Source organism: Pipistrellus kuhlii, unplaced genomic scaffold, assembly GCF_014108245.1.
Source record: "Pipistrellus kuhlii isolate mPipKuh1 unplaced genomic scaffold, mPipKuh1.p scaffold_m20_p_1, whole genome shotgun sequence".
NCBI lineage: Eukaryota > Metazoa > Chordata > Mammalia > Chiroptera > Vespertilionidae > Pipistrellus > Pipistrellus kuhlii.
The window spans coordinates 185,042,652-185,070,276 of NW_023425404.1; the positions used below are offsets into that span (position 1 = coordinate 185,042,652).

The 27,625-nt window shown below is 36.7% G+C and overlaps 1 protein-coding gene across 7 annotated transcripts in view; it reads right to left on the reverse strand.

Moving 5' to 3' along the window:
* The window catches only part of TBC1D19 (TBC1 domain family member 19), an 87,870-nt gene that overhangs the window by 33,245 nt on the left and 27,000 nt on the right, over positions 1 to 27,625 (reverse strand). For 6 of the 7 annotated variants that reach the window (XM_036418971.2, XM_036419004.2, XM_036418995.2 and 3 more), the window contains 7 exons: positions 27,481 to 27,527; positions 24,774 to 24,884; positions 19,871 to 19,943; positions 15,535 to 15,573; positions 13,899 to 14,011; positions 12,462 to 12,536; positions 8,801 to 8,863 (listed from right to left, as the gene is read on the reverse strand). In XM_036418971.2, the coding sequence (XP_036274864.1) occupies positions 8,801 to 8,863; positions 12,462 to 12,536; positions 13,899 to 14,011; positions 15,535 to 15,573; positions 19,871 to 19,943; positions 24,774 to 24,884; positions 27,481 to 27,527 (521 nt within the window). The remainder of the gene's footprint in view (positions 1 to 8,800; positions 8,864 to 12,461; positions 12,537 to 13,898; positions 14,012 to 15,534; positions 15,574 to 19,870; positions 19,944 to 24,773; positions 24,885 to 27,480; positions 27,528 to 27,625) is intronic. The other variant, XM_036418988.2, reaches the window with a different exon arrangement.

Below are 27,625 nucleotides of genomic sequence, written 5' to 3' on the forward strand. Positions count from 1 at the left end.
TACTGATCAAATTCCTGGTCAAATTCCTGGTCGAGGGGACAATTTGCATATTAGCATTTTATTATACAAGATATACACTAAGTGGCCAGATTATTATGCATTCAGAGATCATAATAATCTGGCCACTCAGTATAAATCAGATTATTATGATCTCTGAATGCATAATAATCTGGCCACTCAGTGTATATATTAGATAGATAGAATAGCCAAGTCAATGGATATATACATTGAAAATGTGATGAATATCTGGCTAATTGACTAAATTCTTTGTTATTAACTACTCAACGTTTTGTTATGTTTACAGTGGAAAGGGGGCTATTGAGTGAGCTCAGTCTCATGTTTCCTGGCTTTCTTTTTTTATTTTCTGGCTCTTTATTTTCCAATAGAGGCCCAATGCATGAAATTCATTCCAGAGTAGGCCTTCCTTTCCCTGGCTGCCAGCACCAGCTTCCCTCTGGTACCCGGGACCTACGCTTCCCTCTGGCCCTGGTTTCATCCAGAATGATGCCTGGTCTAATTAGCATTTACCCTTTTATTATTGTAGATTATATATTCTAAATGACTATTGCTCATATTTAAAAGAGTAAATTACTTTAATATTTTATTTGGTAAACAGGTATTTAACTGAATTATCTTATTAGTTCTAATTTCAGTTAATTTCCTTAAATTTTTATATATCTATACTTGATAATTTCTGATATCTATAACTCTAATTTATTTTTTCTTATCTTATTCATTAGTGAAAAATTTAAAAATGACTCCTGTTTAGTGGGGATATTTGTAGTATTCCTACATTAAGTAATATTACCTTACATTAAAATAGCAAATATTGGTTTTATATAAATATTATTTATATATCAAGAAAATATATTTCCATTCTAGTGTATAGAGTTAGTAAAAAAAAAAAAAAAGGATGCTAGGTTGCATACAATGTGAATATACTCAGCACTGCTAAACTGTACACTTAGAAGTGGTTAAGATAGTAAACTTTATAATGTTTTTTTACCACAATTCTAAAAAAAATAGATGCTATTAAATACAGTCTCAAATATGTGTTGGGCATCTATTGTCATAATCATACTTTAAAACAGATATAATTGACATATATTAGTTTCAAGTGTACAATATAATGATTCGAAACTTGTATCTATTGTGAGATTATCAAATCATGTTTATTTTTAGACCTATAAATGTGATGAGCATTTGCCAATAATTTAGTAAAATAAACTCTTTAAGTTCTAAAATATTCTATATCTAGAAAATATTACCAAGCCAGTAAATAATATTACCCTCTTCTCTTGGGAAACTTCCCTGTATCACCATGGTAGGTAGAATAATGCCTTCCTCTCTCCCCAGCCAAGATACACATCTGAATCCCTGGAACCTGAGGACATTGTACCTTACATGACAAAAGGAGTTTTGAAGAAGTGATTAAAGTTAATTAGTTCAGAAGATTATCCTGAATTTCTTGCTAGGCCCAATGTAGTAACAAGGATCCTTATCAATAAAAGAGGCAACAGGGCAGAGCCAGGGAGAGATCCGAAGGTGCTGCCTGGCACTTGGAAGATGGAGGGAGGGGCTGCGAGCCAAGGATGCAGGGAAACTTCAGAAGCTGAAAAGGCAAGAGAAGGAATTCTCCCCCAGAGTCTCTTAGGAACACGGCCATGGCAACCCCTGGTTTAGCCCAGTGAAACTCAGTGCAGACTTCTGCCCTTCAGAACTACAAGAGAATATATTTATTTTGTTTTAAGCCACTAAATTTGTGGCAATTTGTTATAGCAACAATAATTAACTAATAAAATTAATAAAGTAATTCAACGAGTACAGTGATAACTAATATAATTAAAGTAAAATAATGCAAAAGGAAATTTTACTTACAAAAATCTTTCTACTGTTGTCTAGAGAAAAAACAATTCTTAAAGAAATGTTTGTATTAACTGTCCCTTAGGAGGCTGTTGAGAACACAGTCATGTTAGGAGAAATTCTGTGCTGAAATATATCCCTCTGGAGTCCCTTTTGCCCTAGAGAAGACGAGATATCTGAGACTGCCCTACAGAGAATACTGTGCCTGTAAGGTGATAATGCCAGAGGTGGTATATTAGACATTACATATTGGGATGTAAGCAAAGAACTGCCAACTCTCATGATGATGACATTTTCAATCAAATGAACTAGAAAGCTTAACTTTGATTACTTACTAATAAATAAAAATTAAACTTTATGAGGATGAGGTTGTACATGGATATGATTTACTTTGTTTAGAAGAGCTGTAATAAAATGGACATTTAAGTTCGAACTACGGTTGCAATCGCAGAATCATATCTAAATTGTCCACACATAGCTGCAAAAGATTTATTTGGGCCGATGGCTTTCTTTAGTCCTTTGAATATATATATATATATATATATATATATATATATATATATATATATATATATATGGTGAATGTTTTAAAGAAATAAGTTATTCATGTAATAAAAGGCACATAAGAAAGGATGGAGACTAACTGGAGAGTCTCTTTAATTTACAACTATGAGACAAGTTTTTCATTGTACTGCCCTTGTGTTTTTATCCAAATATGGAGAACTTCAAATGAGAAATTTTCAAGGATGACTTTTTTAAACACCCTGCCATAATTCACATTTTCATAAACTAAAGAGTACTGGGGCTTATGGGGCTTTGAAACTGAACAGACTGGGCCTGGCCTTGGCAGCTGTGTTAGCTTGGGCTCAGCCTCTGCTTCTCCACCTGTAAAATGGGAATAAAGTTACCTCACAGGGTATGGTAAGAATTAGTGAATAAAGTATGTGAAGTGTCTGGAGCAGAGTCTGGCACCTAATAAGCACTCTCTAAATGCATGATGAAAATAGTGCTGACAATCTCATTTGCAATGACTGGAAAATATTGGGAGAAAAATAAAAAAGAAAGGCTTTTATTTTTGCTCCAGTTTCGTGCTTAGGCATGGGCTCTCAGATCTTTTTCTTATCACATTTTTATCAAGAAAAATACATTTATAAAATTTTTCTCTTTTCTGTATCCCTGATTCCAACCTATACAGCTTTCATGTGTTTCTAATATTAATTCCTAGATCACCATGCCTGGACCTCAGTCATTCTTGATTCTTCCATCTCTCTCCACCTGTATATTTATCCAGCCACCAAAATCCCCCTGGCGCTGTTCTGTATTTGATATCTCCCTCCTTCTGTCTTTCCTTCCTACAAGTATTTATTGAACACTTACTATGTTACAGCCACATGTAAAAATACAGCCATAAGTAACAACAACAACAAAACCCCAAATCCTTATCTTCATAGAGATTATGTTTTTATGAAGGGATCCAGGATAAAAAGTAAAATGTATTATATGTCATTTGGTGTTCAGTGCCATGGAGAAACATAATGCAGACAAGAGGGATAGTGCATGCATACAAATACGCGTGCACACACACACACACACACACACACCGTATTTTCCGGCGTATAAGATGACCCCCCAATTTTAGTTAAAACGTAGGTTTAGGCCTATATTCGCTGTATAAGACTACCCCCCACTTCCGAGGCAACACCAGTTTTTTTTTTTAATAGACCGCCTATCTGACTCTGGCCAATCTGAGCAGGCTTTTTACTAGAACACAGTGTACTGTAGACAAGTGTACTGTAGACAAAAGCCTGCTCAGATTGGCCAGAGTCAGAGAGGCTGTCTATTAAAAAAAAAAACTGGTGTTGCCTCGGAAGTGGGGGGTAGTCTTATACAGCGAATATAGGCCTAAACCTACGTTTTAACTGTAAAATTGGGGAGTCGTCTTATACGCTGGAAAATACAGTGTGTGTGTGTGTGTGTGTGTGTGTGTGTGTGTGTGTGTTTGTGTGTGTGTGTGTATTGGGAGAAGTTTGCTATCTCAGTTAGGGAACTGAAACTGGTCAGGCAATCAGCTTACAGCTCCCTGGGAGCAGACAGGTAAGCCTGGAGTTGAAGGGTGAGGTCTACAAAGAGATAGAAAACTGAGAGTTGTCGGTGTATAGGTGGTATCTAAAGCCATGAGAATCACTAAGGGCAAGGACATAAAAACCTAAAGAGATCCAAGGTCTTATCCTTGTGGCACTCCAAAACAGGACAGGAAGATGAGGAGAAGCCAGCAGAAGTGAATGAATGAGAAGGAAATCCGAAATCATGATGTTCTGAAAGCCATGTGAAGAAATCAAGGAGAATCAAGGAGAGGGTATGATTAATTGAATGACCCAATAGATCAAGTAAGATCAGAAGTGGGGACGGACTATTGGATTCCGAAATATGAAGAAGTCTCTCATGACCTTTGGTAGAGCCATTGAGGAAAAAAAGAAAAGAAAAGGAAAGGAAATAAGAGAAAAGAAAAGGAAGACAAAACAAGAAAAGAAAAGAAAAGAAAAATAGAGAAAACAAAGGAAAAGAAAGGAAAAGAAAAGAGGACTGCTTTTGGAGGGTTCAAGAGAGAATAGGAGGATGGAAATTGAAAACAGTATCTACGGATTTTTAAAAAGGAGTCGTGCTAAATAAGGAAACAGGGTGGGGCAGTAGTTGGAAAGGATATAGGATCAAGAAAAATTTTTGTTTCACTTTATCTTGCTTTGATTTTCAGATGAGAGGATTAATGGAATATCTGTATACTGCGAGGAGAAATCTGAAGATAGAGAAATCGACAATGGAAAAACTACAATTGCACTGCCTATGAGTACCAAGGGGAGATGAATTTTAGAGTCCAAATGTAGGGACGGGTTTTATCAAACATAAAAGCAAAAACAGTGCCTCCATAACAGCAGAGACAGCTGAGTAGATGCAGGAAGGTGAGTACATGTGGGTTCTCTGTTGAGAGCTTTTATTTTTTTTCAGAACCAGACATTTCTTACATTTCTATTCCGAAGCCTAAACTGCACTATTCCCAGAATTTACTTCCCCTTTAATTGTGTTTGTATGGAACATTACAAATTACAGAGCCATCAAAATAATTATCAAATTATAACTATGTATTTGCCTTTCCCCTCCTTTTCCACTAAAATGTGAGCTTGAATCTTCTTATGCAGCACCTGATACAGTATCTGTATCAAAACAGACACTCACTAATTTGTCTAAATGGATACATGAATAAAGCATATATGCTTGCATCTGGTTCTTCCTTAAACTCCATTCAATGGCATTAAAATATTTGTAACCAAAGCATACTCTAAATGTCAGAACTACCATTAAGCATATGCAACATAAGCCAAGCATATGACAGAGGATTTGTCATCCAACAGAAAGAGTAAATCCCCTTTACTATAAAGAAATTCTTCCCCATGAATATTTTATACACTTTGGATAAAAAGTTAACTTGCCGATTGTCACGATGTCATTAAGTATGAAACCTAAAAATGATATTCACAATACCCAATTTACTTCCATGGAATAGAAGGCACGTTCTGTTTGAACACATTTTAAAACTCTCACATAATTTAGGACTTTCAGCACCAGGAAGTATTCTTAAGAATTTCAAGCAAAATAAAAACTGAACTTTGGAATGATAGAAAGTTGATTTATTACTCAAATTTTTATTTTTATACTAGAGGCCTGGTGCATGTAGGGCCCTCAGCCTGACATGCAGGATCGGGCCAAAACCAGCTCTCTAATATCACCTGAGGAGTTCTAGATTGCGAGAGGGAGCAGGCCAAGCTGAGAGACCCCACCAGTGAACAATCGGTGCCAGGGAAGGACACAGGAGGTTGGCCAGTCAGGGAGGAATTGCAAGAGGGAGGGCTCCAAGGAATGTCTGGCTCATTTCACTCAGTCCTGATCAGCTGGACCCCAGCAGCAAGCTAACCTACCAGTCAGAGTGTCTTCCCCCTGGTGGTCAGTACATGTCATAGCGATCAATTTTTCTCTCTCATGGGTGTTTCTATCTCTCCCCTTTCCTTCCACTCTCTTTAAAAATCAATGGAAAAATATCTTTGGGTGAGGATTAACAAAAAATAAATAATTTGTATACTGGACAGTGTTGATACCTATAAAATTTAGGTAACTACCATGAGACATTCAGGAACAATATCTGTGTATCCTTGTAACATAGGCCCAGATTTTCCTTAAAGAGGGATTGCTGAATTTTTCTCATCAGCATACAGACACAGCTATGCCACATGCCATCTAATTCTATAATCTAATCACAAACCCAATAAATAGGTTAGACCAGAACATGATCAGAAACATTAAATTCACTCCATTATTACCAACTATTTTCCCACAGAGCACTTTGTTGCTAGGCAGCTCTGCCAAAGGAAAGCTTGTACTTAATTATAAAAAAAAAAGAAAAGGCTTTCTTTTGTCTTATCTCACACATATACATACTCACACACACAAGTACATACGTATGTAAATAATTTTCCTCAGACACAAACTGGAACGCAATTTTTGATAATCAAATATTGTTTTTAATGTGTACAATTGCCTTTTTATTATTTAAAATCAACTTCTCTTCAATAATTCAGATAAATCACTAAAAGTTATTATCATGGAGAGTATGTTTTTAGTAACTATCCACATGAAGAAAATTTAATTCTGCATAATTCCCAAAGACAGAGCTTAGATGGTATAATTATCCTTTTACTTATGTTACAGAGATAAAGATCCACATTAAAGCTTATTTAGTGTCATTTCCAGGGCACTATAAGCATCAAAGGCCATGAGATCTGTGACTGAAAAAATTATATAAAATTTAAAAATAATACAATGTAGGTTAAAATATTGATAAAAATAAATCACACTCCTATAGTACTTTACGTGTCTGTGACAGTAATTTCTTTAATATCCAATGCTTGACATAACACTTTAGAACAATTTAAAAACATTTTTAATGCCCATGTCTTGAATCCTTAGCTAGAATAGAATGTAAACCCATAAATCCTATCTAATAAAAGAGTGATATGCAAATTGACCGTCACTCTAAGACACAAGATGGCTGCCCCCATGTGGACACAAGATGGCCACCACAAGGTGGCGTGCAGAGGAGGGCAGTTGTGGGTAGTTAGGGGTGACCACGTCAGCAGAGGAGGGCAGTTAAGGGTGACCAGGCCTGCAGGGGAGGGCAGTTGAGGGGGACCAGGCCTGCAGGGGAGGGCAATTGTGGGTAATCAAGCAAGCAGGAAGGGCAGTTAGGAGTGACTGGGCTGGCAAAGGATGGCAGTTGGGGAAGACCAGATTAGCAGGGGAAGGTGTGGGGGTCGGGGGGCCAGGCCTGCAGGGGAGGGCAGTTGGGGGTGATCAGGCAAGCAGAGAGGGCAGTTAGGGGTGACCAGGCTGGCTGGAGAGGGCAGTTGTGGGTGATCAGGCAAGCAAGGAGGGCAGTTAGGAGTGACCAGGCTGGCAGGTGATGGCAGTTAGAGGCAATTGGGCTGGCCATTGAGCAGTTAGGTGTTGATCAGGCTGGCAGGGGAGTGATTAGGGGGTGATCAGGCTGGCAGGCAGAAATGCTTAGGGGCAATCAGGCAAAGGCAGGTGAGCAGTTGGGAACCAGCAGTCCTGGATTGTGAGAGGGATGTCCGAGTGCCCATTTAGGCCCTATCCTACCGGGCATCCCTCAAGGGGTCCCAGATTGGAGAGGGTGCTGGCTGGGTTGAGGGACACCACCCCCGTGGACAAATTTTGTGCATCGGGCCTCTAGTGTGGTATATAAATACAATGGAATATTATTCAGCCATAAAAAAGGACATTCTTCCATTTGTGACAATCTGAATGAATCTTGAGGGCATTATGCTAAGTTAAATAAGTCAGACAGAGAAAGACAAATAACGTATGATATCACTTGCATAGGGAATCTTTTTTAAAAAAAGGCAAAGTCATAGAGACAGAAAGTAGAGTGGTGGTTACCAGGGATTGAAGGCTGGGGAAAATGAGGAGAAATTGATCAAAGGGTACAAAGTTATAAGATTATAAGTTATATACGATTAACAAATTCTGGAGATATAATGTATAGCATGATGATTATAGCTAATAATACTACTATATACATGAGTGTTGCTTAGAGAGATCTTAAATGTTCTTGCTGCAAAAGAGAAGTTATAAATATATGACAGATTGGAGGTTTAGATAATGCTGTGGTGATAATCATTTTGTAATAAATAAATGTATCTAACCAACATATTGTCCACCTTAAATTCACCCAGTGTTATATGTCAATTATATCTTAATAAAGTTGGGGGGGGGGGAGTGGAGAAAATGAATTTTTCTTCAGCAACTATTTGCCCATCCTAGAAAACAATGTGTACAAAAAAAGTAAGATATATAGGATATCTGCTTGATGCTTTCCTTTGTTCATCAATTTTTAGAATAAGTTGGTGCTCTAGCAAATTCTAAAAGTGACAAATGATATTGTAAAAAATATATCAGTAATAAGTTGTGAATTTAAATGTAGTTGATGTGTATGGAGTCAGTAACTATACTTTTTGATGCTCAAATTGTTGCATTTTTGGCCAGCAGCACCTGTTTCAGTTTCTATTACTATATAACAAACCACCCTAAAGTATAACTGGTTAAAATAACACACACACACACACACACACACACACACAAAAACAACAAAAAAAAAAAAAAACCACTCTGACTTCAACCTTGTTCTAACATCTAATCCCACATAAGAACACGAGTTAACTTTATCCCAAATTTGGAACATTTAATTTGAAATAAAATAAACATGGCTTGGATTTCAGGAGGATTCAGTTAACAACAGAGATATCTCCCAAAGTATCTGAATTAGAGAACTTAAAACAAGAACATTATACATTGTAATTTTTCAACTTACCTGATATAAATAATCTTCAAATACAAAATAATAATCATCATTGCTTGCTGTCAACTTCACATCCTGAAATTAAAAGTAGAGACTGCTGAAAACAACCTAAATAAATATGTCTACAGTACTAAGACATAAATGTAATATCTGGAAAGAATACTAAAATGATTTTACTACTTTATGTATGACTAGAGACTCAGTGCACAAATTCATGCACCAGTAGGGTCTGTCAGCCTGGCCTGAAGGATCAGGCCAAAACCAACTCTCCAACCCTCCAAGGGTCCAGGATTGCAAGAGAGTACAGACCAGGCCAAAGGACCCCACTGATGCACGATCAGGGCTGGGGAGGGACATGGAAGGTTGGCCAGCTGAGGAGGGACTGTGGGAGGGCTGTGTCCAGCCCATTTCGCTCAGTCCCGATTGGCCAGACCCCAGAAGCAAGCTAACCTACCAATCAGAGTGTCTGCTCCCTGTTGGTTAGTGCACTTCATAGCGAGCGATTGAGTGCCTTTAGCATATAATTAGAATATTATGCTTTGATTGGTTGAATGGGCTACTGGACACTTAGCATATTAGGTTTTTATTATATAGGATTATAAACTTCTCCATTAGATTTTATCACTGCTCTAAATTTACTTGACTAATATAGAATGTGATATCTTATTTGACATTAAATTGCTGACACTTTTAAAGTTTCATTAGTAATTCTTCAGTATTTATTTCAATTATATCTCTTTTTAACCCAATATTTAGGTATCTTAAATAGTGGGAAAATAGATGTAATCATAATATCCAGAAACAATAATAACAATCTGGCCCCAAATTACTGCTCCAATCTCACCCTTCACTGGTCAGGTCCACATTCTTGCCATAACCTCAAAATACAAAAAATCTACCATGGCTTTGCAATCATTCACTTGCAAGGCATCACTTACTACAAAAAACAAACAAGTAAGACAATGTTTATCTTGAAGAAGTCTACAACATCATCAGCAAGAAAACATACAAAGTAGAAGAATGGGAACAATTACAAAGAAATACTGAGGAAATCCCTGATAATATTAGTCAGTCTACAAAATTCAACTGAGCCATTGAGCAAAGCAGCAAAAAGAGGATGAAATGAGTATGGATGATGCTGGAAGTGGCTGAATGTGTGCTAGGTCTGGAAAAACTTAAAGACACCGAGTAAGAGAGAAGAAAGGGTCCAGTCCACTACATCAGAAGACAAAATGGCAAAGAGGGAGATCCACATTCTCCACAGGGGTGATATTGCCCCTCAGGGGGTGAGAATTAATTCGTGGGGGGCCAAAAATTTTACATATTGCAATGGTTTGTGGACCTCCAAAGTTCATCTTTATCCAACAAAATCTTTTCTTTAGTATTTAATTTTTACATTAGAGAAAAATTAGTTATCTTATGGGTTAGGAAAAGGAAAAGGTTGGCAAACACTGCTACAAGCTGTCAGGACATAGTAAGCAATGGGAAACTATAGACGATGTGGATAAAACACGTTTGTGAAAAAAATGCAGCCCAGAGAGAAACATTTCATAATGTAGCTTATGGAGGGTTTGATGATTTTCTATATTTAGTGTTGCCTTGTTCCATTCATTCCTTTAACTACTAAAATAATTGACTTTATTTTCAGTTAAATTAAAAATGAGTCTTTGCCAAAGGGAGTTGTAATGAAACTTCAAATAATTTTTAAAAATGCTCATTCCCTCAAGGACTGATTTTAATAACATTTGGACTTGTTTCAACAAGATCAACAGAGATCAACTAATACAAATTAGGAATAATCAGAGACAGATTTCTCCCTAAAAACTCTCATGTTGTGGTCAGGATTGATTCTGCCAAAACTTGTATTCAATTCTTCAGATACAAATTGTTTACCTCTTTCTTACAGCAGATTTTCTTTACTGATTCAAACTGAAATTTATCCTGGCAGTAAAGGCAACTCCCCCTGATATTCTGAACTCCTCTTGTGAGTCTTCTCTTAATTGACTAGGAAAGGGGTTGGAGGTCTTAAAGCTGAAAGATCTCTTGCACTGTTGCTAAAATAAATCACACAATCATAACCTCAAAATTAACAGTGGTATCTCTGATCCAAATCTATGTAAAAACTCTGAGAATTGAGACTTTTCATCAAAAGACTCTCCCTCTTAACTCTGCTCATCTTTGCTCCCTGAGAGCCTAATGGTTAAAAGTGTGGCCGAGAAGTCAATTTACCCAGATTCAAATCTTGTCTTTGCTATGTAATATGTAAATTTAAACAAGTTTCTTTCCTCTCCTGTTACCTTGGTCCCCTCAGCTGTAAAGTACTTCCTGTTTTGTTATAACACATGCCACTATGTGGCTGGTGAGTAAGGAAATGATGTCAGTATAACATTGGAAATTGTGTTGGTCCATATGCAATTTTTCTTTCAAAAAGGGAAGCCAAAACAGCAGGAGTAGAATTACAATCATGAAAGGATGATCTTTATTTCTGTATTTAAGAATGTTGAAGATGAATGACTGCATTGGGTGCTCCCTCTTCAGAAAGGCACACCCAGCCTTTGCTGCTTTATTTCCTCTCATGCCCACCTTAGCAGCAGTCCCTATAGCTCAGCCTACCACTTCAATCTACATTATTTCAGCATTTCTACTTTATTATTTTTGTACATTTTTATTAGCTCCTGCAAGAGCAGCCTGCCTGAGCTATCCAATTCATCTCCCAAGCTACCAATTATTTGCCTTTGTTAGTACTCTGGTTACCAACTGCAAAAGCTACTCAACCCTATTTTTCCCATGAGCTCTATTTTTTTAATGCATGATTGTGTAGAATGTAATTTTTTTCCAAGAAAAAAAAAATACATTTATTGCCTAAGTCCTGGTATCTGCTACTCTTATTGTAGCTGTCAGAATCAAATGACAATCTATGTAAAGAGGAACACTCTATGGCACATAGTAAGCAGTCATTAAACACTCATAGTTGTCATGTTCTCCCAGACAAATCTTCAGGTCCTCACTGTGTAATCTTCTCTCCTCCGTTTCTGAGACCTGAAATAATATAGCCTTCTCCTCTATCTTGCAAGTTCTAAATTTAAAATCCAACTGTTTTAAATAGCCTAATGGTTAATTCAGAGTTAGTCATACCCTCCATCATGTTTGCAGCATCTATTGTACATCTCAACTTCTTATCAGATAACTGGAGACAAAAACTCAATGCATCCCTCTTATAACACTTGAGACATGCTTAACCATGTCTAGAAACTAAAAGAAATAAAAAATTAAAAATGACTTCAATACAAGATAATAAACAAGTAGATCCACAAGAATGAGATAAATAAGATAAAAATATTATAGTCCGATATCTCTTTCAGTTGCTTTTTTAGTTTGTGCAGTAAACTTGAATTTATAAGGATAAGAAGTGGTTATTATTCTCTTAATTTAAAAAAATGGGAGGACCAGTAAAGGCTCATGAAGACAGGTTCAAAAGGAAAGAAGATAACATTGGATGGAGACTGTGAAATTTGAAGGTCAATCTTAACTTTAAAAGTATAATGATCACTTAGAATTATTTTTCAAGGTTAATGTGTATCATTATAAATAGTGCAGGCCCCGCATGTTAAAAGACTCTCAAAAAATGTTTAATGATAATAATGAAATGAAAAAACTATGAAAACTTACTTACTTTATAAATTAGACTGTCCACCAAAAGGTCATGTTGTATCACATTGGTCTTAAGCTGCTCATAATATAAGATATCCTAGAGTTAAAAGTAACACAAAAAAGTTAAAGGTCAATCACATTTACAAAGTCAGCCTTAAACTTTAATAAATAATTATCATCTATCTATCTATCTATCTATCTATCTATCTATCTATCTATCTATCTATCTATGTCTAAACAACTGTTACGATGGACCGATCAGAATTACTGGAATGCTTGGTCGCAATGACGCATACAGACCACCAAGGGGCAGACGTTCAATGCAGGATCTGCCCCTGGTGGTCAGTGTGCTCCCACAGGGGGAGCATTGCTCACCTAGAGCCAGGCTCACAGCTGGTGAGTGCAGTGGTGGTGGTGGAGCCTCTCCTGCCTCCATGGCAGTGCCAAGGAGCAGTGAGCAGGCAGGTGATAAGAAGCAAGCAGGCAGGTAGTTAGGAACAAGCAGGTGGGCGGTTAGGAGCGAGTAGGCAGCAGTTAGGAGCAAGGGGTCCCAGATTATGAGAGGAATGTCCAACTCCCATATGACTGACTGCAGGGATCAGGCATAAACTGGCAGTCGGATATCCCCTGAGGGGTCCCAGACTATGAGAAGTCCCTTCCCCTACCATGCACAAATTTCATGCATCAGGCCTCTAGTCTATCTATATAAAACCCTAATATGCAAATCGACCGAATGATGGAACAACCAGTCACAATGATGTGCACTGATTACCAGGGGGCAGATTACCAGCTCAACACAGGAGCTGCCCCCAGCCTGCAGGCCCTGACAGGTGGTGGCAGTGGGGGCAGGGCTGGTGAGTGGACAGTGCCAGGCCAGCCAAGGTGGGTGTGAGCAGGCCCCCCCACCCCCACACACACACCAATTTTCCTGCCAGTCGCTCTACAGATCGGCCCTGATCATCAGCCAGGCCTAGGGACCCTCCATGCACGAATTTCATGCACCAATCCTCTAGTGGTATTATAAACACTAAGAGGATAGGGGCTTTATTTTACTCACAACTACATTTTCTACACCTGGCCAATACCAGATGCTCAATAAATATTGTATATCTCATTTACTCATACTGAGTTGCCATCTTTATTTTTCCTACAACCCATTTCTACCACACATCTTCATGAACTAAATTGGCAGACCCCATTTCTTAAAAATTCACTGATTGTTCTGTTGTATGGATAAGTACACACTATCTAACTAATTATTAATAACAAAGACTATGTTAAGAACAATGATTAAATTATATCAATCTTGTCAGATAACTCAAAACTACACTGTTTTAAAACTAAAAAAAAAAAGAATGTAAATAACAGACTAAAGAACAAAAGTATTTCCATTTTGAATAACTGGTCTGAAAAAATAAAAATCAATAGTTCAAATTTGGCTTATCCTTTTCCTTCTTACCTCAGGTTGACTGGAAATATTCAAAATGAGAGCCCATAATTCAGCTCTCAGTGCTGTGGGGCTTCCTTGTCGGACATACTGTTGAGCAGCAGCACTATCTTGTTCTACTAGAACTGGCAAAAGTATATTAAAGTCTCATTAGAAATTTCATAATTTAAGAAATAACAGTGGAATCTTTAATTAAAAATCTTTTGGGAAGCCAGCATCTCATCTTTATGTCCAATATATTTATATCACATCATGACAACCTTCCTTCGCTCTCTGTATTTTAATGCGGCCCTATTTCCAGCCCTATATGTTTTAAGCCTTCAGCTCCTCCACCTCCTACCCTGCCTGGTGAAAACTGTTAATGAAGTTATCTTGAGCTAACTTTGCTTTAATTATAAGCTCCATGGGTCTGAAACTAGTGCTGCATATATATAATTTTTGGATTCTATGATCAGGTAAAGTCATATCTATAGAAATCCCAAGTTTTTTATGCACAGTCTATTAAGTCATGAATGTTCTAGTATTTGGAGTTAGTATGATTTTTAAAAGTATTTGGCTAAAAATTATAAGGATATAAGATAACCATATTATTAGGTGACTAATTCTTAGTTATCTTCCATAAACGACAAAAAAGAGGGTTTTTAAAAGAAAACCCAAAAAATGTGCTAACCTTTTCAAGAAGCCAAAATTTTTCATAAGTAGGCAAGTTCACAAAATTGATATACTATGCTTTTGCTTTTTTTTCCTTCATTTTTGTGTGTGGGTTTTTTTTAAATGAAAATGTCAGCTATTAAGTCTGGAAATAAAGCCTCCCACCTCCTACCCCGCAAACACACACACACACACAAACAAATAAAAAGACATAATAGATAACCACTGACATTTGTCCTATATACTAAGTAAAAATGACAAAGCCAAGCAAAACAAAGAAGTATGAAATTAAAAAAAATAAAATTTTTAATTTGCAATTGTGTTTAATAAAAATGTCAATTCATACAAATGAAGTTTTAAAAATAAATATGATTTTGAAAAATTATACCAGGGAGTTTAGGATATGACTATGTAATTGCCCTAGAAGGGTCATTCTGAAACAAAGACTTATTTGTAGTTCATATTTCAAATATAAAACAGGATTTACAAAAACAAAGAAAAAATCTTTAGAAGATGGGAACATTACTTCCCAGAACATCAGGCACCGGTCCAGTTATTAAGTCTCAGCATTATGAACAGTCGCCGGTAAGTGTGATGGTTACATTTTCTCCTGATGTCAGAGCATATTCCCATTAACATTAATGGGAAGTGTGTGGGCGCATCAAAGAAAGAACCTACCTCTTTGATTTTGAAATTAAATTCTACTGCTGAATGGATTAAGCTAACATCCTTGAAGAATGTGTGTCTGCATTTATTTCCTTTTTAGTGAACCATCTGTGTACATCTTTATCTGACATTTATTGATGAAGCCAAATGATGCATTTCCCCTCTTTAGAAAGATTCTCATCATGGTATCTACGCAGTTAAATATCACTCCTTTTTAGAGTTTTAGCTCTTTAGAGATTAAAATTCAGTTGGGGTGGAGGTATATGATACAGATCTTTACTTAGGACTGTCTTATTTTCAGAAATCATCGTAAGTATAATCAAAAGCTTACCTTTTTGCCCAATACGTACATGCTCATTTTCAAAAAGTTCTAAAAAAAAAAAAAGGTAAAATAAAATCAATAAACATAAATATGATCAGCCATATTTAAAATAATAATGGGTATATTTTTCTGGTATTAATACTTTTAATTATTTTAAAACTGAATGGCTCTATAGAAAAGTATAGAAATATTTATATTTATATGCAAAAATTTTTCTAAACTGTTTAAAGTTTGTAGAAATGAAGAGTTAAGTGCATTTAATTAGAATAAAAAATGACAAACTACTTTTCTTTTGTTAAAATAAAACAATATTTTCTCAAAACACCAAATGTTTCTGCTCATTCGTCTTTGGTTTTATCCTAAAAAGAGCAAAATTTTGGTTGATTGCCAGAGGTTAGGGCAGAGGTGGGGGCAAAATAGGTCAATGAAGTTAAAAGATAAAAATTTCCAGTTATAAAATAATTAAGTCATGGGATGTAATCTACAACATGGTGTCTATAGTTAATAATACTGTATTGCATATTTGAAAGTTGCTAAGAGAGTAAATCTTAAAAGTTCTTATCACAAGAAAAAAAATTCTGTAATTATATATGGTAAATGATGTTAACTAGACTTACTGTGGTAATCATTCTGTAATATATACTAATATTGAATCATTGTTATACTCCTGAAACTAATATAATATTGTATGTAATTATACCTCAATTAAAAACCATGTTGATTTATCATTGGCAAATATATTCTCCCATACAGTGAGTTTCCTTTTCAATTTGATGCTAGTTTCTTTTCTGTGCATAAGCTTTTTTTTTTTATGTAGTCCCATTTATTTATCAATATTTTCCCTTTGTTTCTCTTGCCTTAGGTGTTGTATCAGAGAACATTCTGCTATGTGAGATGTCTGATGTTTTACTGCCGTTTTCTTCTAGGGTTTTTATGGTTCACTACTTACATTTAAGTCTTTTATCCATTTTGAATTTATGTTGCATATGGTGTGAGATGGTGGTCTAGTTTCATTTCTTTTGCATGTACCTGTCCAATTACCCCAATGCCATTTATTGAAGAAACTGTCTTTACTGTATGCTCTTGTCTCCTTTGTCAAATATTAATTAGCATAATAGTTGGGGTTGATTTCTGGGTTCTCTGTTCTGTTTCATTGATCTATATGCCTGTTCTTGTGCTAGTACCAGGCTGTTTTCATTACAATGGCTTTGCAGTATAGCTTCATATCTGGTATTATTCCTCCAACTTTGTTTTGTTTTTGCTTTTTCCTCAGAAAAAATAGTTAATTGCTGTAGCTAATTCATGGTCTTTCTTGGTTCCATATAAATTTTTGGAGTATTTGTCCTAGATCTGCGAACTATGCCATTGGTATTTTAATAGGGGTTGCATTGAATCTATAGATTGGTTTGGGTAGTATGGATATTTTAATGACGTTAATTCTACCAATCCATGAACACGGTATATTCTTCCACTTGTTTATATCTTCCTTTATTTATCTCTTTTTTCAACGTTCTGTAGTTTTCTGAGTACAGGTCTTTTACTTCCTTGGTTAAGTCAATCCTAAGTATCTTGATTTGTTGTTTCATTTTAATTAGCTATCATTGCTGAGACTTAGTAACCAAAGAATCAAAGGTTGTCAGCCAATTCTTGTCTCTATAATAGTGGATGATACTACCAGGTGATACACTGAAAGCAGTACAAAATAAATTCTTTACAGAATTTATTCTATTATATGAAATACAATAATTTTGCTTTCCAAGTACCATACTATGGTCCGAGAATATGACACCCAAAGAAATCAGAACCAGAATTTCCATTCCTCAAGGAATGGTCTGAGGACCACTATGTTAATAGATGAATATACATTAGGAGATCTTGATTGGAAAAAAAAAATTCTCTGGTAAAATGTCATTAGAAGATGCTAAGATCAACATTTACTTCGGACTTCTCACAGTTTTTAACATGGTAAACCACACTGCAGCTGTATATCTTTAAAAAGTATATGGCTTAGTCTTCCCAAACCTTATTTGAAAACAAGACCCTCTTTTTCACAAGGCTTATGATGAATGTTTCATGGAACACACTTGGGAAATGCTGTACCAAATGATCATGTTTTATTCTTTCTGAAATATCGATAACAACCTGAGAAAATGTCTATTTAGCAGAACCCCCATCTAATAAGATTCATTATTATGTACTAGAGGCCAGTGCATGAAATTCGTGCATGGGGATGGAGGGAGGGGGAGTGTCCCTCAGCCCAGCCTGATCAATAAATTTTGTCCATTTAAAAAATATATTTTATTAATTTTTTACAGAGAGCAAGGGAGAAGGATAGAGAGTTAGAAACATTGATCAGAAACACTGATCACCCCAATCCTGTCACCAACTCAGGGGGAAGGAAGGGACTCTGGTGGCTAAAATCCTCAACGGAAGGACTGAACCAATCTGGGCTCCCTCTCACAATCCAGGCCTGCTGGCTCCCAACTGCTTACCTGCCTGCCTTCCTGACTGCCCCTAACCGCTTCTGCCTGCCAGACTGATCACCCCCTAACCATTCCCATACCAGCCTGATTGATGTCTAACTGCTCCCCTGCCAGCCTGTTTGCCCCCAACTTCTCTCCTCTGCCAGCCTGGTCACCCCTAACTGCCCTCCCCTACAGGGCTGATTGCCTCCAACTGCCCTTCTTTGCAGACCTGGTCCCTCTCAACTGCTCTCTCCTGCTGGCCATTTTGTGGTGGCCAACTTGTGTCCATGTAGAGGCAGGATCTTTGACCACATGGGGGCAGCCATATCGTGTGTTGGAGTAATGGTCAATCTGCATATTACTCTTTTATTAGATAGGTTAGAGGCCTGGTGCATGGGTGGGGGCCAGCTGGTTTGCCTTGAAGGGTGTCCCAGATCAGGGTGGGGGTTCCCTTGGGGCGTGGGGTGGCCTGGGCCAGGCACCTGTGGTGGTTTGCTGGCTGGTCATTCCCCCCGGTAACCCAAGCAGAGGCCCTGGTATCTGGAATTTATTTAACCTTCTACAATTGAAACTTTGTAGCCTAGAGTGGAGCCAAGCCTTCTGCTTGCTCCATGGCTGCCGCCATTTCTGTTTGGATTTGTTTACCTTCTATAATTGAAACTTTGTAGCCTTGAGTGGAGGCTTAAAACTTCCCAAATACCCATCAATAGTAGAATGGATAAATAAATGTGCATGGTATGTTGGTACAACAGACACTATAATGCAAAAAGCCCCAAATATATATAAATATACAAAGTAATATGGCTGAATCTCACAAACACAATATGGAACAAAAGAAGTCAAATATCAAAGAGTACATAACAAAATTTTATATGTTTTAATTCATATAAAGTTCAAGAATTGGCAAAACTAATCTATGCCAGAAGGAATTGAATAGTGGACTTTGACCTGGAGGGTAAAAATTAAAAGAGATTAAGAATGGGCTTCAATTTATTAATCTGTATTTGTCCAATTAATAAAAATGTCTTGAACCATATCGTATGATATACACTTTCCTCAAGGCATTAAAAACAAGTAATTTTAGAGGAAGTAATAAACACACCTTGCAGATTGCTGAGAGAGTAAAATGAGACAATATACACATAACACATAGCATATGTTCAATAACTGTTTATTATTATGTTTGTTATTATTACTAAGAATAATAAATATCCAGCTTCCTTATTTTATAGAAGAAACAAGTGCAAAGATGTAAAGCGACTTGTCCAAGACACACAGCAAGCCAGTGGCAGATGAGAGTCTAGGATAGTTCCCTGACACCTGTCTAGTATTAGTTCCACTACAATACAGGCCTCCCACATTTTAAAGCAAATTTTACTTCCTTTTTATTATAGCTAAATGTGAACCTGGGCTTTTATAATAACCATGTTGCACTTATACACAAAAAGAGAAAAGTTAAGAAAATTTTCTAAATGATTAAGGTTTAAGAGATAGTGATTTTAAATCCTGAGTTTATTCAAGGTGGAATGTCTGTGTTTGTGTAATTTGGTGCTATGAAAAATAATAAAAGTAAATAGTGATTTCCAGTAAAGAGATATATGAGTTCTGCCAATAAAGATTTTGCCAACAAAATAACATGTATGCCCCAGAACTTATCGAAATTATTTTGGGCTTCAAATAAAAAGACAAGATCAAGTAGCATTCTGATCATTATAACATACAGAATTCTATTCAATACTTAGTAGAAACCAAGGAGAGGCAAAAGTATGCTTTATTTTCAGATATAAAAATGTCATTAGATTCATTTGGAAGTAACAAGATACATTTTTACCTAGCTCTCATTTATCATTAATCATATGCCATATGGGAGAAATACTAACCAGGAGGCACTTGTGTAGAATCATCTATACCTAGTTGTCCGGTAGTTAAGCCGAGTTCTACAAATAATTCTTTCTGAAAAACAACACACACAGAATTAACATACATCTCAAACTTTGCTACATGTAAAAAAATAATAATCTTCACTGAAACATCAGTGTAAATAAAAATCACAATACAAAATGAATCTTTGCTTCCTTCAAACATCTAAAGAAGAAAAGGCCTGCCCTAGCCAGTTTGGCTCAGTGGATAGAGCAGACCACAGTGACCCGGTTCGATTCTGGTCAAGGGCACATACCTCGTTTGCAGGCTCCTCCCTGGCCAGGGACCTTGTAGGGGCTCCTGCAGGAGGCAAGTCAATGTGTTTCTCTAACATTGATATTTCTCTCTGTCTTTCCCTCTCTCTCCCCATCTCTCTCTAAAAATCAATGGAAAAATATCCTCAAGTGAGAATTAAAAAAAAAGAAGAAAAAGCAAAAGCCATTATTGAACCTTTAAATAATAATGCACTGATCAATATTAAGGAGCAGAACAACCATGATTTTGTTTTTTATTACAGTGTTGCTACATAGCATTTACATTTTTTATTTTCATGAAGAGAAAAAAAAACATGAATAGAAAAGATAAAAGCTGTTAGGAAAAATCAACATATTATGGGGAAAAACTTAAATATAAAATATTTCTCCAAAGGAAGAGCTTATAGTAGTATTTTTCTTTTTCCTAATTTCTTTTATCTAAGATTTTTACTTCGTTGTCAATGTTTTAAAAAACTTCTTTAAAAATATTATAGTTCTTGATTTTTACTTATTTTTGTCTTTTTAGTAATAGGCTAGTCAGTAAAATAAGAAATGAACTATCCTTTGAGGAAAGAAATATTAACATTCAACTCTTTCCTGAAACACACATCTGCACACACTATATGCAACCATTGTCAATTCTAATATCATTGTCTAAAATTAGCAATATAATTCTGTATCTATGCTTTGTATGGTACTGTACTTCACTCAGCTCTTAATCAACTAAGCAATGAAACTATCCAAAACAACTTAATTAATTTTTAAGTAAAATTAGACTATCAAGTGCTCTGCTAAAATAAGAATAAATTAGATTTATTCTCCAGACTTCCTCTACTTATTTAGTAATGTCTAAGGAAAGTAATCATGTTTGTCTGTTATTTTTTAAAATATATAACAATCCCATGTTATTTGTATTATTTTTCTTCCCTAAGTAATTAAATATTTCTATTAATATTTAATTGGCTTAGTGTTTTGTTACTATTCAATTGCTAAAACCAAACTTCCTTTTTCTTTAAAAAATAAAATGAATTTTAATCCTTTCCAATTATCTATTATTATTTAAGTTCATAATTTACTAGTGTCCCTCACAAGACAGTTATTGAGCCTAATAAGCATATACATTTCATTTTTGTATTAATTTTAAATAATTACCATTATATTTCAATTCTTAACTAAACTTGATTTTCATCTGTACTTTAAAATAACACTGTATCATGTTACCAATTTTTCAGATTAGAGGTAAAATTTTAATATTATTCTTCCATTTTCAACCATTGTCTTCCATTTATTTTAAACTCTTCCTTCATTAAAATCATTAGAATTAATGATAACGTATTTGATTTTTTTTAAATAAATTTGATCTTCATATTAAAGAGGGACTTAGTAAGTCCAATAAGCATTTCAGTATTAGGTTCTATTGTCACAATGGAGAACTATACTTATGCTAAGACATGTGAGGAGCATAAAAAAAACTCTGAACATTGTTTTCTATTCCACTGCTCTAGACTTTTATTCATCATCAGTACACCTGGCCCCTAAACTCAGATTACCTTTAAAATTCCCCTAAAATATTGTGCCTTCTGGGATAACTTCTTTGATATTTCAGGCTGATTTGGTTAACTCTCTATGCATATGGATTACCTTTTTCAACCTCTACCAAACCATATAATCACATTATATTAAAATTATTTTTTTACTTGTCCATCTTCCCACTACCCCAAAGCTCTTGAAAGACAGAATGGCTCATACATATTGGCACTCCCAGAACTTGGATGGTGCTAGAAGATGGGCTCAGCAACATTAAACCATACCATGGAGCTCTAGTTCTACCCTGCTGCCTCCACCTGGCTGAATCAGTACACAGAAGTTAGTGTCTGCAACTTTGTAGGAATTTTCATTTAACATGGGTGAATCTATAAAACATTGTGACCTAGATTTAAGGGCCATCCAGTATAGTAAGTACCTTATGACTCACTGAGTTTCACCAAGTTCAATACTCATACAGACAGATCATGGATACAGATAAACCATGCATCCTGCAGACAGAATCATTACACATCCAGGCCCTGTGGTTCAGGAAAGGCAGGGACAACTATCCCTAATGACAACAGGAAGAGAAGGACTAACCATATTGTCAGCAGGTGTAGCCTCAATTTCTGAAATATTAGTCACAAGTTAAGCAGGTACCAGTGGGGGGGCCCCCGATCACCCCACCGGTCACCCCACAGATAAGCCCTGATTACGGCCAAGCCTAGGAACCCTATCACTGCATGAATTTCATGCACCAGGCCTCTAGTTTTACAAATAAGAAAAGTAAAGCTCAAGTTAAAAAAACTTCCTTAGGGTCACACAGCTAGTTAGTTTGCTTCAGAATCTAATCACCTACACTATCTCTACATGCAGAAATAGTTTAAGATGTGAAATCCACTTAAAGACTTATTATAAAAACAGCATAAGTTCTCTATCTTATACACTCCTCCACATACACACACATTCATAATTGGCCCACTATCCAGGGACAACCACTTTTTTCTGGTATATATCTCCATATTTCAAGTAACAAGTGTATATTGCTATTTTAACTTACCAGTTTCAGATATTTACTGGGTTTGTTTGTTTTTAGGGGAAGTGAGGATTTCTCACCATCATCCTATATAATAAAAGGCTAATATGCAAATTAACCAAATAGCAGAACAACTGGTTGCTATGACACACACTGATCACCAGGGGGCAGACACTCAACACAAGAGCTGCCCCCTGGTGGTCAGTGCATGTCATACTGACCAGTTGCTCCACTGTTTGGTCAATTTGCATGTTAGCGTTTTATTATATAGGATGATGCAGGAGCTGACCCCTGGTGGTCAGTGCGCTACACAGGGGGAGCACCGCTCAGCCAGAAGCCAGGCTCATGGCTGGTGAGTGCAGCAGTGGTGGAAGGAGCCTCTCCTGCCTCCGCAGCAGCAATAAGGACCCCCCCCCCCAAAAAAAAAAAAAAGTGCATGAATTTCGTGCACTGGTGGGATCTGCCCGCCCCCCTCCCCCAGTGGAGGCCAATCAGGCTGGGCCAGTGAGGGAGAGGGGACACAGGAGGTTGGCCAGCCAGCTTCACCCCTGATTGGGGTGTGGGGGGGCCAATCAGAGACAGGGCCAGCCGGGGGGTTGGGGTGAGAGAGCTGCCTCACAATCATGTCTGCTGGTCAGCCACAGTGCACAAAATAGTAACTGGTTGTTCCAGTCATTCTGGCATTCCAGTCACTTGATTATATATATAAAATTAGAGGCCCATTTCACAAAATTCCTGCATCAGGGGGTTCCCTCAGCCCAGCCTGTACCCTCTCCAATCTGGGCTCCCTCTCACAATCCAGGACTGCTGGCTCCCAATTGCTCACCTGCCTGCCTTCCTGATTGCCCCTAACTGCTTCTGCCTGCCAGCCTGATCACACCCTAACCACTGCTCTGCCAGCCTGATTGATGTCTAACTGCCCCCCAGCCAGCAAGTTGTTTGCCCCCAACTTCTCTCCTCTGCCAGCCTGGTCACCCCTAACTGCTCTCCCCTGAAGGGTTGATCACCCCCAACTGGACCCTCCCAACTGTCCTCCTCTGCTGGCCATCTTGTGTCCACATGGGGGAAGGATCTTTGACCACATGGGAGCAGCTATCTTGATCTTGTATGTTGGAGTGATGGTCAATCTGCATATTACTCTTTTATTAGATAGATTAGAGGCCTGGTGCATGGGCAGGGGCCAGCTGGTTTGCCTTGAAGGGTGTCCCAGATCAGGGTGGGGGTTCCCTTGGGGAATGGGGAAGCCTGGGCAAGAGGCCTGTGGTGGTTTGCAGGCTGGCCATGCCCTCCCCCACCAGCGACCCAAGTGGAGGCCCTGGTATCTGTGATATATTTATCTTCTACAATTGAAACTTTGTAGCCTGGAGTGAAGCCAAGCCCACTGCTGACTCCGGCTGCCACCATTTCTGTTTGGTTTTATGTATCTTCTGTAATTGAAACTTTGTAGCCTGGAGTGGAGGCCTAGGCAGGCCAGGGCAGATGGAAAGCTTGCCTTCCTCCATTGCCTGGGGAAACCCTAGCCTGCTCTCTCCAGCTGCTGCCACTTTTCTTTGGATTTATCTTCTATAATTGAAACTTTGTACCCTTGAGTGGAAGGCTGGGCCAGCCAGTGTGTGTGGAAAGCTTGGCTTCCTCCATTGCCATGGAAACCCAAGCCTCCTTCCTGCTCTCTGTGGTGGCAGCCATCTTGGTTTGGGTTAATTTGCATACTTTCTCTGATTGGCTGGTGGGTGTGGCTGGTGGGCATGGCTTGTGGGAGTAGCTGAGTGGGGGTTAATTTGCATATTACTCTTTTATTAGGTAGAATAGATTCTTGATTAAATCTATATTGTTTGCATTACTATGACAATTTAAATGTAATTCACTGCTGAACCACACAACATGTTATAAATGTATTTCCTTTCTTACACTTTTTAATTAAATTCATTTAACTTTTCCTGCATACTTTAACAATCTGAAAAGATCTTTCTCAATACAATTTTGCATGTGGTTAAGCCAGTCAGATTATCTGTACTTTCAGTGTTTTTCTTGGAAATCTATACTTACCAATTCAGGGATGTCTTTTACTTTCAGAGGAACTTGGATTAAACCCAAATGAGTCCTGAAACCAAGAGAATCACCATTTTCATAATTTGGGTTGCGAAGATTAATTAATACCTTTAAAAACAAACCCAACAAAATTGGTTAGTTTTGTATAGAACGTTTATACTTCTAAAATTGGCAGTGATATTCTTGGTGTATCACCACAAAATTAAAAGCTATTTGGGGTTAATCATATACTTCAATAACATTCTAAAATACTGGAAAATTGTACTAAAATGTTAAAATACTATAAATATGCTTCTAATTAGGATGGCTTAACATTCCAACTGATGATCTACCATTTCATTATAAAAATTTAAGAATTTAATTATAAAAAAAAAACTTTTGATGGTAAAAAAAAATAAAAATTGTTTGATTATAACAATTTACCAGGAAAGGTGATAGAAAAATAAAAATTATTTGACTGTAATATTTACCAAGGTAATTTTTAGAACCAACTGTAACCCTTTTTAAAACTAATATTGACAATGTTTTTTAGAAAGATACTAAGGTAATATTGGGAGGTATCACCTCTAAACCAAACCCACATGAAAAAACAAATTTTCAGAAGCCAAGCTAACAATAAAGACAATTTACATACATTTCAAAATTAAGCAGATAAAATAACTCATGGAAATTTGCATATCCTTTAATATAGGAATCTCATATCTATGAGTATAGTTGTGGAAATAATATAAAATGTTTGCAAAAATAGTGCAGAAAGAATGCTAATAAAGTGTTGTTTATAATGGAAAAACATATAACAACTTAGACATCCCATTCAAGGGAATTACTTAAATAAATTATGATCAATTCACATAATAAAAATACAGTGTAAAAAGTAATTTATGTAAATAACAACATGAAAAATGTTCATAATATAGGATGTTTTAAAAATTATGGTGATTGTGTCTATTGCTGTATGACAGTATTATGAGTAATTTTATTTAAAATTTTTTTCTTATATATGTTTTCTTATTTTACTATCAACATTAATTGGGGGCAAGAATAATCATAAGTTTTTAAAATATTTTAAAGTTAAAACTCTTGATGAAAATCAATAATCACGAGTCCAGGGAAGGAGATGATGATGACAGAGACACTATGGTATCTGAGGAAGGCACTGAACTAATAACTAATCGCTGATAAAACGGAATGTGCTATAATACTCAAAGTTTCATAATATTGCAAACACTAAATTTAAACTGAAAATATCAATGGTATTTGTTTAAAAATAAAAGATTTAGCAAAAAATAAACCATGTTAAATACAGCACAATTTCAGACTAATTACACAGATACTGCATGGAGAACTCAAACACAGACTGGGAAAGAAAAAGAAGCTATGAGTACATTGGTGATAGGAAAGAGAAAATATTAAAAATGCAGGCACTATAACTAAGAAAATAACTATAGGAAATGTTCTTGAATTAAAGGAGAATCCCAGCATAAATAGTAAGAAAAGCATCAACTCAGCAACAGTTCCTAAGGAAACATAATATATGACTATTAGGGAGAAAACACAGTTAAAAATAACCATATAAAAATTACATGAAATTTCAGCCCTTGGTGCTAGAAAAGGAAAAAGTTTAGAAGAAACCTTTAATAAGCTAAGAGAAATAATACCATCACTGTACAGTTACTGACCAACCTAACTTCTTTTTAAATTTACAAGGAAACTATTTATACTCCAAACAACCTGATAAAATTTCTAACAATGTTTAATGCTGGTAAACTGGTAGCAGAGACAACAGGTTCAGAAAAGGAATAAAAATAAAATATGAAAGATTCACTTGTTCATTTAACAACTGTTTATTGAGCAAAAATAAGCAAAGCCTTTGTTGGAGATAGAGCAGTTGAAGACAGAAAGAGCTTGCAGCAGGTGAATTTCTATTTATGAGTATCTCCAGGGATACCTGGTAGTCTGGTCAAGATGGGATGGAATGTACTAACTTGTCATTTATAATGTTCTATTTAATAGCCCCTGTGTTTACATTGTTTATTGCCTGGACTAGAACAAGGAGGGAATAAAAAGAGAAAAGATTCCCTGAGCACCTATATGTGCCAGGCAGCAGCAGTCAACATGACTTATAGTCATTATCCTATATAATAAAGAGGTAATATGCAAATTGACCAAACGGCAGAATGACCAGTCATTATGACATGCACTGAACACCAGGGGGCAGATGATCAGGAGCTGCCCCCCTGGTGGTCAGTGTGCTCCCACAGGAGGAGCACTGCTCAGCCAAAAGCCGGGCTCATGTCTGGGAAGTGCAGTGGTGGTGGCAGGAGTCCCTCCCGCCTCCGCAGCAGCGCTCATGATCCCTGAGGGGATGTCTGTTTGCCAGCCCGAGGGGTTCCAGACTGCAAGAGGGCGCAGACCGGGCTGAGGGAATCCCCACCCACAGTGCTTGAATGTTGTGCACCGGACCTCTAGTTTTTTAATAAAAATCGTCCTAATCGATTTACTTGCCTCTAAAATTTTTCACATTCTAATTAATATATTTTCCAATAGCAATATCCAAACACAAATCTGATCATGTCATTCCACTGCATCATTGACTTGGAGGCTATTTACATGATGATTCCTCTGCCTAGAGATATTCTTATATCAACATTTCTTTCACATTTCCCCCTCATTATCATACATATATTTAATCAATAGTACTTACCTCAAGAAAATCCTTAGGTGCATAAACAGGTCTGAAATGGCTTAAATCTAGAATTAAGAAAACTGATTACAAACAAAATTTCAGTTAACACAGTACATGTTTATTAATAATAAATATTAATGATTCTTGCATTCATTACTGTGCA